The sequence below is a fragment of the Amia ocellicauda genome, chromosome 21, assembly GCF_036373705.1.
Source record: "Amia ocellicauda isolate fAmiCal2 chromosome 21, fAmiCal2.hap1, whole genome shotgun sequence".
Lineage (NCBI taxonomy): Eukaryota > Metazoa > Chordata > Actinopteri > Amiiformes > Amiidae > Amia > Amia ocellicauda.
In genome coordinates this window covers 8,804,953-8,817,540 of record NC_089870.1, presented here as the reverse complement: position 1 = coordinate 8,817,540, position 12,588 = coordinate 8,804,953, and the positions used below count along the sequence as shown (strand labels likewise).

General features: G+C 40.5%; 1 protein-coding gene across 6 annotated transcripts in view; it reads right to left on the bottom strand.

Moving 5' to 3' along the window:
• The window catches only part of ino80 (INO80 complex ATPase subunit), a 42,604-nt gene that overhangs the window by 16,761 nt on the left and 13,255 nt on the right, over positions 1-12,588 (bottom strand). For all 6 annotated transcript variants that reach the window (XM_066694022.1, XM_066694024.1, XM_066694021.1 and 3 more), the window contains exons 19-26: positions 12,220-12,305; positions 11,720-11,887; positions 11,163-11,296; positions 9,657-9,724; positions 9,321-9,414; positions 9,053-9,230; positions 6,361-6,501; positions 2,935-3,160 (exon numbers count right to left, since the gene is read on the bottom strand). In XM_066694022.1, coding sequence (XP_066550119.1) covers positions 2,935-3,160; positions 6,361-6,501; positions 9,053-9,230; positions 9,321-9,414; positions 9,657-9,724; positions 11,163-11,296; positions 11,720-11,887; positions 12,220-12,305 — 1,095 coding nt within the window. The remainder of the gene's footprint in view (positions 1-2,934; positions 3,161-6,360; positions 6,502-9,052; positions 9,231-9,320; positions 9,415-9,656; positions 9,725-11,162; positions 11,297-11,719; positions 11,888-12,219; positions 12,306-12,588) is intronic.

The window sequence follows — 12,588 nt, the reverse complement described above, 5'->3', positions numbered from 1 at the left end:
TCACATTTCTACGGACAAACTACACTTACTGGTAACTGATTAAAAAAAAAAAAAAAAAGGTTTAATCAGCTTTAGTATTCTACTGTTTCTAATTTGCTTCAGATAGCATAATTCCAACATTGAGAGAGTTCAATCTATTTTTTTCCCCAATTATTATTATTATTATTAATACAATTTAAATCAAATCCATATTTATTCAAAGGAAATGATCAGATTATAACATATTTGAAAGACTAGTAAAGTAACAGGAATTTTAAAGAGTAAATAAATTAAATTAAAACTGCTTAACAAACAACAGATGAGCTTTCCTCTTTCAAGCGGCTGGACACACTTCAGAGATGCACGCTGCCATTTACTGCTCTGAGCGCGCCATCTCCCCCCCAGTCTTTTATCAACGGGTTTTCTGGAGAACAGATGGGTTACACACCAGCACAAACGTTTTCCGCTTTCAAAAACAACATCAGGCAGTGTTGGACTCAAAATGCCATTTCAAAAACTACTTAGAAATAATTTAAATAAACTATTGTTATTCACAACAAGTCATCTTACACAGCTTAGCATGTTTTCCTTGGTTTTGTCAAACTTTTATCACAGGGGGGCAAATATTGTAATCAACTATTACAGCTGCAAATAAGTGATCTAATTCTGCTTACATCTCAGCACTGTGGTTTAGGCCTTTCATACGAAACATTTTACAGTATCGTGTGCTATGGCCCACCAAGACACCTAATTGTTTCCTCCGTTTCTATCCTGTGTTTAAACTTAAAGACGTGTTTTGTTTAGGAGTATCCTATGGATCAGAATCAGCCAGGGTATACTATTCAGCAAGAACAGAAACTAACCGAAGCCTGTTTTTTAGATAAAGATGGTCCAACAAATGCTAACTGTAAACAATAATGTACCCAACTTGTTTTGCTAATATCAAAAGACTCAGGATATTTCCTGCTATTTTACTGGAGTACATTTTTCTTTCAAAGAACAGGAAGGGAACCAAATGTTTCCCACAGACTTGGAAAGCGCAGATCCCAATGCATTTCCAGACAATTTCTATGTCTCATTTAGAGTTTGCAATAAAAGAAAATCTAAAGCTATTGTGCGCAGAGCTTTATACTTCAGTACTTAATCTCCTAATTACTACTTGAGACCTTTATTGAAAAAGCTTTTAAAGTTGCATTCAATGAATTACATTTTTTTTAAGCATACAGTATTTTAATCTAGAAGCTTTCTCTGCTGTAGGAAATTAGAGCCACAATTCCAGCCCAGCACATTTTAAATTTGAAGACGCTATTGCAGTTCTCCCACAAAACGCGAAAAAAGTGTCAAACTGGACGATGGCAATTTACAACCTTGCCATTCTACTAGGCATTTCTGATCATTTAATTGTGTTTTTCTGTTGTTCATGGTCAGATAATTCAGCTCTGGATGAAGAGGAACTATGTGAAGAGAACTTCAGATGCTTTAACATCGTGAGCTGCGGGGTTTTGATGAGAATTCGCGGCAGTGTAACAAACTTCTCATCGAAGGCTCGCAGTATTAAATCACAGAGAGGGTGTGGAAGCCCATCATAGTTTTGCTTAACAGGAATGTAGTAGAGTCCAGAACTCACACGGTTGTTTCTGCCGGAACAGATCTAACCATTTTAATGGAAATCGTGCTCATTTCCCGTCGCGCTTTCCTTCCCCGTCGCGCCTTCCTTCCCCATCATCACTCAGCTCTCTGATAACTGACCGCGTACGATACGTTACGCCACGGTCGACACCGTTTCCAATACTCCTCTCTTCTGGTCCCTGACTCAGTCTGGCTGTGTTTGGAGCCATTGTCACATACTGCTCTTACATAATGTCACTCGCAAACAATTACCAATAGAGTGGCGAGAATTTCCTTGCTTTGTCCTCCTTCACTTCGCGAGATTCCCACACAATTACAGCTCTGATTTGGTGCTGGAGTGCTGATTCTTTTCTCAAGATACAGTTCTAGTAGAATCAGCAATAAGTCATTACAGTATTTCCTGGGTTGAGGTGGGGTTAATTTAGTCACCAGGCACAATGACTAACTATGGGGAAGCAGGCTCCCCGAGGGACCATCATCAATGTACCCTGGTGTCTGGGGGTTAAACGAGACAGAAGGACCATATAAGGAACATGGACATGGTACAGTTTCCCTTTCAACCCCCCCCAGCTTCTTAGACGTTTTGCTGTGCACTCAGCACAAATGCGCCTCTCAGACATCAACTGTACGCCAAGCTACGCAACGTTACTGTAATTTATTTGTTTTTGTTGTTTTTTGGGGGGGTTAAAAGCATTCTTTGGCACTGGGATGTATTGCTTATTTTTTTTTTTTGCGCTAGGTCTCAACAGCCCTTCCTTAAAAGGCATAGAGGCCGGCGTGGGACCCAGCCTGATACACCTGACGCAGTAAATCTGAGTGGAAGTGCTGACAGCGCTGGTCTGGGGCCGCTGTGCTGTGGGATAGTCGCAGCCTGCGCTCAGCCATGCTCCTGATCCCGGCCTTCAGGGTGACCTTGCTGTCGTTTTTCACAGACGTTTTTTTTTTTTTTTTTTTGCCCAGTCTGGGAAAGATGAAGTGATCTGGCACAGAGCGGGTGTTTTTTCCTCTCGGAGATCAGTGCACTTATCTTGATCATTTCACAAAGGCCAAAGTGTTTACATTTGTGGCTGCTCTTAAAGCCGAGGCATTATTAAACGCGTCGCAATTCCTTTCAGAGGGACGTTCCTTTCTAAAAGCACGGTGGCAGGTAAAATAATTATCACGATCACCGGAAGAGGCCAGAAAGACAGTTAGTCCCTTTGAATTTCGCTTGTACTGTGTGGATGTATTTAATGTGAGCCAAATTCTTGATGTGTGCATTTTTGTATGGCGCACAGTAAAAACAACAGTAATAATAATGATTTGGATCCAGTTTTGGGTTCCTACCAGGTATTCTGATGAATGACCAGCCATGTCTGGGGTACAGGGCCATCACGCCCCCAGGAGTGCAGGGGAAGAAGGCCTGCTGTCTTCCCATCCAGCTGGCTGCCAACTCGGGGGCCCCGTACACAAAACACTGCTTGGCTGTGAGGCTCCCCCCGTCCCGCGCCACCCTCCACTCGTACTCGGCACTGCGGTCATTGCAGTATCGCTCCATGGGCACCGCCGTCACCTGGCGGACACAAAATGGGACAGCGACGTGCCGGTTTTAGATCGAAAACTGTGTGCCGTGAAAACAAGGGGGTCCAGACCTGCCCTGAAAATATGAAAGCACATGTGAAATGAAAACAAATAAAACACAAAGACATGAATTTAAATAAAAATACTAACCACAAGTAGCTAAATTTCCAAACTCCTACTTCAATTATTAAAGGCTTGTATTTACTGTACAAATCAGACATATTCTAAAGCAACCTAGATGAAAAATTACACGAATCTGAATGTTTATTCTAAGATCTTTATCTCTGATCTACGGCCACTGATCTGCTAAGACACACCATGAATCACTTTTATTTCATTTTTCTCACGATGCATCAACACATTTTTTCCACAGGAATTGATCATTTTCTATGTATAACTCACAGATGTGAAACCAACAGAAAAAGCCAGCAGTTTTATCTTGTCAAACACACACAAACTGGTTAACATGACGGACTACTAAAAAAATAAGAGCGAGCAAATGATCAAGGATATATTCTTGGCATAAGATACCCTCAGTTGAGAATATGCACGTTCGGGTATTTCACTGGTCTGTCACAATGAAGAGCCTTTGGGGGTTTTCAATATAAACAAGGCACCACCTTCGGTCAATGGCAAGGGCTGGACCATCATGGGAAATGTGAAAACACTCAAGAGATGGGTCACCTTTCATTCTCTTAAAGCCCAATCGCTGTTCACCTGGAAAAGCTGTGTTTGCATCTCCTTACCAGCCGTCTTCACAAGTCAGCGAACCTCTTAGAGGGGGAACTTCCTGGAATTGAGATCACTTGACAGGGAGTAGCCAAAGGTCAAGGAGACACCTCCTCCTGCAGATAGCTCCTGAACAATTGTCTGTGCTTTACAATAATGGGAACTGTTACCCGCGATCTGATGGATAACAGAAGGACTGCCACAGGGCTGCGAGGTGGAAGTCTCGTACATGGGATTGGGGGAACAAAAACTTAGGAAGATACTCTTTCCAAAAAGCACTGGAGATTCAAAACACCAAACACGAAACCCCATACTGTGCAGGTTTCACTGCATCTCATTCTGTACAATGGTTTATTTGTCTGCATAGATTTCACTTTTTATACTATCCATACAGCTGCAAGTTAAGAAAATGTTTCTAATCCATGATTGTGAACGTAACCTGAAGCCTACTATCACAAATCTTCGCCCAACAATAAAAAACAAGATAGACACCCATAACGCATTGTAAGGTTTTCACGAGCAAACACTCGGCTACTGGCAGCACCTCCAATCTGGCTCAAGTGCGATAAGGCGAGTGGTGTTGGGAGGACAGTTTGGCCAGTTCCTATCTCTCTTAAACAGGCCTGTTATCCCATTCTTAATTCCCACCGAGGGTCTGATAAGGGTTTCCAAACAAACGTCACTCTCCTGCCCGAGACAGAAATAAAAAAAAATCTGCATGGGGCAAAAGTGAAAAACAATCTTGCTTGATATGGAAGGAGGAAGGGATACAAACAAATTAGGTGTTGGAGTTTAATTAATTGTATATATGCACACACTGCTTTAAATATATCTGCCAGGTGTAATGTAACGATTAGAAACATTTAGAAAACATGAAAGACAGAAGCTCGGATTAATATTAAAACTGCCTGCCTGACGGGACACAGCAGTAGATATTGGTCTTCCAAGGAATATTCCCTTTATAAGTGAGATTTATGGACTTCATATTTCAGGATAAAATAATAATAAATCACCTTGAACAACGAAAATGTTATAAAAAAAAAATATATATATATTTTTTTGTTTCCGAAAGTCTGACACAATGCAGTGTTTGATTCCCAGCCTGCTGTTCCAGTTCAATGGCACTTGTTCTGGATGGGTACGACAAGTCCAATTTGTCACTGTCATGCTCTACTTGACATTTCCTGCCATTATAGTGAGAAGTTTGGTAAAAAAATAAATGACTTTCCTATCAATTGTCTGCCAAAAGAAATAAGCCCTCCTTTTACCCAACATAGCCAATTCAATTTCTTTGAATTACAGCAGGCGAGTTCCTGCAATAATTAATACAATGACATATCAATTCAATGAAGAAATAATTTATACATCTGCGTTTGTTTTGACTTCTTTGTTCTCAACGCAAAAAAAAGGCAAGGTTTACAATTCAGGGACAATCGGTGAATCTTAGCGGATTTCCTCTTTGTTTTATCGATTTTCATCACCCTTCCAAAGAGATGCTCAGTTGTAGTTAGTCTGGCCGTGCAAACTGCTGCAATTCGTCAATAACACAACAAAAAGCACTCTTTCAAATCATTCCTAACACATTTCCAATGCAGTGAAGTCTCTCCAGGTACACAGCCCTCTGAAGAACACAGAAACGGTGTATATCGCGACACACAACAACACAATTCGAGGAACTACATTCCTCGGCTCAGAATCACGGTTAAAACAACTTGAAACTAAAGCATATTTTCCTGGCTTTTTTCAATCTCTACTGCATTGGTCTGAATTGGGAGAACGCTCACAGAGGGATTACATTACACAACTGGTTTCAAGTACTATGTTCGGTTCAACAGCAGCAACCAAACACCCAACACATGTTTACAAGATAAGGTTATCATTGTTATACAGCAACCAAATAGACCTGAGCTGCACGCAAGGCCTCCAAGGGGCGGTCATGGGTAACTCTCTACTCGCGCTGCTTTGATCTACGAGCAATGAAAACGCAAAGCATTTTATATAACCCGGCCTCAGTCAACACTCTGTAGGCCAGGTGGCAGACAGCAGCACGGGGATAATATAGTGTCTAAGTGTAAAGTATTCCTCTGACAATATTGGCACCACCATTGAGCAATAAATAAATTAACAACCACTGTGTGCCAATAAACTCATCTGCTTCAAAATGAGGAGCTTTTTTTATGGAGAATGTATATGATTATAAATGTTAAAGCAAAATAAGGACAGTAGGACAGTTAAAAGTTTCCCAAAGTTGTTCTCTCTGACAGCCCATGCCGTAAAAACTAGGCTACACATAGTGAAGTTCTGCCTCAGATTTGGCATTTTAAAATCAATTAAATTAATCTTCCCAGAAGGCAAACATTACAGATAAACTTCGGACTGTAGAGGCAAACACTGAAACGCTGGAGGTTAACAGGGCAGCCAACATGTCTCCATATCTCTCTGCCTCAGCTCTCTGGGTCTTACCCGTGGTGCCGAGGTGAACAGGAACTTGGGGAACTCCGTGGGCTGGCATGGCCGGACAACTGAGGTAGCTGCTCTCCTGCGATACATGACCACGTCACAATGGCCAGCCACTGCACAGCTATGGCTGGTGAAAATGAGGTCCTGGAACAGACATGGGCACAACTGGATCAGTCAAAGCAAATTTGACTTGAAACTTTGTCAACATACTATATGATTCACAGAAGCACGGTGATAAACTCATAAAGGCTATTTTATAAGCGTTTGAAAATAAAAAGCTCTCAAATCAGAGTGCAGTGCAGATGGGATCGCAGTCCTGAATCAATCATTAACAGTCTTATCTGAGGTTTCGTATTTAATGTCTTTGCAATTTTCATTTATAGATATCTCATAACGAGTGGCCAAGTTAGTCATTCCCAAACAGTTATACAGTGCCCCCTAGTGGAAAATATGTTTAATTAATTACAAAAATCTTCCAGTTGTATTACAGGTCTTTATTACAACAAGCTCATTGATTATGGTATTGAATTATCACCTTCTCAAACAAACCAATGATCTGAATGTACTACAGTGGAACAGATGTTAAGCTACAGTTAGAAAGCTAGAGAGTATAACTTATATTTAAATTATATTTATTGGAAAATAAGCTGCAAATAGATTGTTTACAATGGTGTACCTACAACAGTTTAGCACAAAGGAAGACTTTACAATTATATATTACCTGATCAAAGTGGCTGAGCAAATGTACATTATCCATTCACTTGGCCTAAAAGAGCAAGTTACTTTAATTATGATTATTTTGAAACAGAAAATATAAACCCGTACAGTTGTCTGCAAAATCGACAAGAAGTTCTGTATTTTCGTCACACATCAATTATAGGGAAAAGCTGCTAAGCATGTCGAAATGGCTCTCAGTAACACATGGCATGCTGAGCTGTCAGCTGTTTTGTAAGTGACACTGGAAACACAGTTTACGTTGCCAAGACGTTCCTCTCAGAACTAAAACCAAGCAAGGGGGCCGTGGAAAATGAGCAGCGCTCCGTGGGAGGGCGTCCGTGTGGGACACACCATTCGGACACCGATGCTGCCGAGTCAGGCTGACATGGGAGGGCAGCGGCCCACCTCGGTCAGTGCCGGATCTTTTACATCCTCTATTGAAAAGTTCCACTGGCATTTTCCAATGAGGAAAAAGGAAAAAAAGAGAGAGAGAGAGATCAGGGAAACTGATCCAGGCCAGAAGAAAGGAAGCTCCTGCCACTGAGTCCAACTGTGTGTGTCAAGTGTTCCCTCTGCTGGAGTCTGGACTCCCTGCTCAATGCTAAGAGAAACACTTACCCAGAATACACCACTCAGGGCTCTCCATAGAACTGAACTGTAATTTAATAGAAGGTTCTTCATAATTGAGTTTCAGTAATATATAGATATTAGTATGGTCTCTTTGAGTGTTAATCTATAGCACTTAAGTAAGTAACATTTCACTTGAAACCTGAATAGATAGATTCCATCTCCTGTGTACATTTATTGAAAAAAAGAAAAAAAAGAAAGAAAAAAAAAAAGGAAGGGAAATATATCTTGACGTGTATTTGCGACACGTGTCCCTAAAATATTTTTCTTCGACAAAATAATTAATTCTTTAGCTGGGACTTTCAGAAGCTCCGTGACACTCAAGGTGATCAATGGTTTCCCTGAGACGTGTGTCTGAAATGGTGCCAGATCTCAGTGTTGGGCTAGTCAGATTTCAGCTTCACTCTTTGAAACATGCCTGTGCAAAATCACCTGAGCCAACGAACCCATGCAGAAGAGGAGAGGTGTGCGAAGTGCGTTTGAACCGTATCAGAAAACACCCCAGAGCACGCCAGGTTTGAGCTGGGGGACGCTCTTCTTGAGGAAAAATGACTTGGAGATTGATAAGGCAGTCTCGAGTTTCTGCCTTACAAAATACCACTAATAGGACTCACAAACTACCTTTAAAGACAAGCCTAGATAAGGACACGTTTCGTTTTTGAAGTATATCATGCTTTTCAGAAATTACCCTGCACATTGACACAGCACTTTTTCTCCCCCAAATTCCTTCCTGGCTTTGTTGAAGTATTAAGCAATAGCTCTCAACCTGAAACAGGACTCCAGCCACCTCTTCAATTAATCACGAGGTTGCCTGATCAGATTCTCAACAGGGACCGAATGGCAGGGATTAAAACTGTTACAACACAGGCCTGACAGAAAGCACTACACACTCCATTCTATCAGCACAAAACAATACACTGGTAAGTTAGAGGTAAATGAGTAAAGCCATGGGAAAACAAACGCCATGTAAGTCGGTTTGTATCAATTTCAAGCCACTACTTTCCCCAGAGAGGGTATATTCTCCGATTGTTGTTTGCAGGTACAAAATAGAGGATACAAAACCCCCAAATGCATATGGACTTGAAAGTCCAATACTACATTACAAAAAACTGTCATAGATGGAATTAATCGTCTAAATCCAAGCTTATTTCTTTCAACTGAATGTAATCACGTAATGTAACGTAAGTACCATGAGAGAAGGCTGATGTGAAAAACGACATTGAACGTGGGATTACAACACAGTGTGTATGAGGCACTTGCACTGGTGAGAGAACGGTATGACTAGGGGATATTTGAGGATAACCCATTTCATTCCAGTGAACAATTAAATGGTTGATGTGTTGGTCCTTACCCGTAAAACAGAACTGCTGTGAGCACTTGGGAAGGAAGTGGGACGGTCCAGCCACAAAATGAGGTCCTTGTTGGAGAGAAACTCAGATGGGGCCTTGGGCTCTTCCCCTTCCACCGACCACAAGCGACGCTGATGAAGCCGGTAAGAAGACTTCAGAGACAAAAAAAGGGCTAACCACCTGGGAGAGGGAAAAGGAGATCAGACCCTCGCAGAGAAACAGGAGATGCCTACAGACACATCACATCTTCCCAGCATTTCCTGGACTCACCTGACTAAAGTTCCTTGGAGCATCACGTTGGACATTTCGGCCGGAGAGACGTCTATGAAACGTAGGAAGGAGAAACAGCTGCTCTCATCATTACCTGGTGACAGCAAAACATGATTTTTTACCGTTAAATTCAAACGATTTAGTCATTTTCTATACCACCTTTGTCCAATGCAACAACATACAAGACCAGCATTGAAAGTGGACAGAACTGCTTGAAATTTCTTTACTGTTATTTTGGAATAATTTCAAAGGAGCTGAAAATATTTAAGAGAAAGACAAATACATTTCTGCTGATAGTAGAGGGGCCACATTGACCTGTATCAATCAGAGACTCACCTTTCTGGTGAAATAAGGACTGCTGAATGTGCAATGGAGAAAATGGAGACAACAAGACCTGTAGCAGCCTGCATACAAAACAGAAACATACGCCATTATATTGGGCTTGTCTTCAACATCACTCACAAATGAGGCCTAACAATTCCACTGAGTGTATGTGTGAACGGACATGCTCAATTAAGATAGATCTACAATGAGCTGAGAGTGAACAACTAAAATGCTCAGGGGAAAAAAACAAAAACAGTTCAATGCAGTCATATAGGTGTTCATAGGTGTCACTAGCCTGCAAAAAAATACTGGCTTATTTCCAATATCAATTACAAAATGCAGTTGCCACCTAGGATATCAAACGGAGAAAGGAAAAATTGTTAGCAATTCAACGTCTGAGAAATATAAAACGACACGGCATGTCAGAAAATTCGAAATAAAGACCTAACCGCTTATTTAAGTAACAAAACAAAAACCTCCCCGATATAATTAATGTTCTCTAGAGAGGCCATATATAATTCTGACTCAGCAGGTGTCCTGTCACTGAATACAAGCAGGATTAAATGGCTCTGTCTTTGCCATGTGGAAAACTGATAGATCTGAAAGTAGCTGAAAAGCTAGAGAGAGCAGCGACACTAACCTGACCTTAAAATTATACTGACACTGCCCCAATGACCTTAAACCACAGGTAAGAGGGAATCCAGAGAGGTTCAATAAAAGCTACACAGATAATATGTATATTGTTGATAATTAAGTTCAAACATTATTAATATAGATTATTTTCTCCTCCTGATTTTTGTTTGTTATATTTTCAGCATCCAGTTGACTAGGTCACCTTGCTAAGATTGAGGAAGTCTTCTAGGCAAACACTTCCCCTTAAAACAAATATTCACATATATTAGAAACTATTTAAAAACAATAATAATAATTTGGATCATGGCAAAGGTTTGAGTTGGCCTGTTTTGTGGATTTGTATTCAACATTTACCATAGTGCTAAAGAACTTCACTAATACAGCAGAGCTTAAATTTTTTAATGGAGAGGATTGCAGATTGGATGGAAACTAGATTGTTTAATCTCTGAATGGACAAACTTAAATAAGCACAGAGGGATAATGGAATACTAATTCTATTCACATTATAATGAATTCACGCAATCTACTCAGTTAAATAAAATAGCCTAAATTATTTTTTTACTACTGCATTGTAGCGTACGTAATCCAATCACGCTACAGTTGAGGTTGCTGCAGTATTTATTTTTCCAATGCAAATGTTTAAAAATGTCAGTTTCTTCTAAACTACATTTAAGTAAAATAGACCAAATTCATCAAAAGAATTGGAGCTCAAAATGTAAGTTCTTTTGGGGAGTGGCGAAATGACTGGTTTTACACTATCTTTGGATATGTTGTGTGATTATAAATTATAAACAAACAAGTGTTGGTGTCAGAATAGTGGGATAACCCACACAAAGGTTAATACTTGGTCTCTTTGAACAGAAAAAAATAAATCTAACCCCTCACCTGGTGCGGCACTGGTTGATGGTGGAGAGCAGGCCCTGGCGGAACAGGAACTTAGACATGATGTAGGGTTTGAGGGACATGTGGAATGGCGATCGGGTCTCTTGTCGTTCAAACAGATCCGGGTGGTTACACACCTTAGAGAGAAGAATTAGACATTAATTAGATCGAAACCACACACTGTTATAAGAAAATGAGGGATTTTCAGTGATTTTACTAGACCCAAAAGCAGGTGGAAACCATTTGTCTATCTTGCTTTGTAGTTCGTTTAGTGGCTGATTGATCCTAAATCTGCCATTTCTGGAAGGAGCAGAGTCGAAAATAAAACCCTTGGCTTTACTGTGAAGAATGTACATAGTCATACATTCATTAGGAATGTCGGAAACCTTTCATGTTTATGTAAAACTCTTAAAAGTCAGATGCTATGCAGCTTGAATTTGTTTTTAAGTCAAGAATGGAACGTATTTGCTACAATTGAGCATATGCTGTTTTAAGATTTAATTTGAATGACATCATGATAATAAAGACTTATTCCTCTGGCAATAAAGATTGTTTTTTACCTTCCTGAATTGCATAACGAGGTTCATTAAGCTGCTGGTAGTGTTCTGTGACTGTTGTGCTGTTCCCATTGAAGACTGGAGAAGGTCCTCTATGGAGATCTTGTTCTTTAGGGCTTGGTACAGGAGTTTCTGACGGCTGGTCAGTTGACAGTACATGAGGATTTCAATCTGGAAAGAGACAACCCATGTGATTCAACAGAAAGTGTGAAAGAGCTCCAAGCTGCCATATTAGACAAGTATAGGACCTGGAAAACCACTCAGGGCACATGGACAAAGAGATACAGGGGGACTCTTTCCCAGTATGTCCTCGAAATGTGGCATCTAATTTGTATTTATTTTCTTCTGCTAAGATGTACCCACAGAAGTACCCACATCAAAAGCTCAGTTTGTCCAGGGCAGGATCGTTAATGTTGACTATTTGGCTGAAAGTGAAGGCAGACCAGAGTCCTGCTCCAGCACGCCCCGTACAGCCAGCAAGCGGGATTGAGTTCAGTTTGTACCTTATCAGAAAGCTCATTCTCCACATCCTTCTTGATGCGCCTCAACATAAAAGGTTTCAGTATCATGTGCAATCGAGACAGCTGGTCTGCAATACAGAAAGGCACAAATCAGCAGAATACTTCTTGCATGACCAACAACATAGAAGAAAAACACAAAACATATTTAAGTAGAGAAAACAAAGATATTGCTGACTACAGGTTATATGTATCATGTATCAAATAAAACACCCCCTTTTGACCCTTCACCTACTAACAAAGATTCACAGCTAACAGTCCCTGCTGTCAAAGTGATTATTCAATAGTCATCCAACTGAAATACTTTTCTAAACGTTTACAAGCAATGATGTTTGTGAAAGCCTTGTGCCCTTG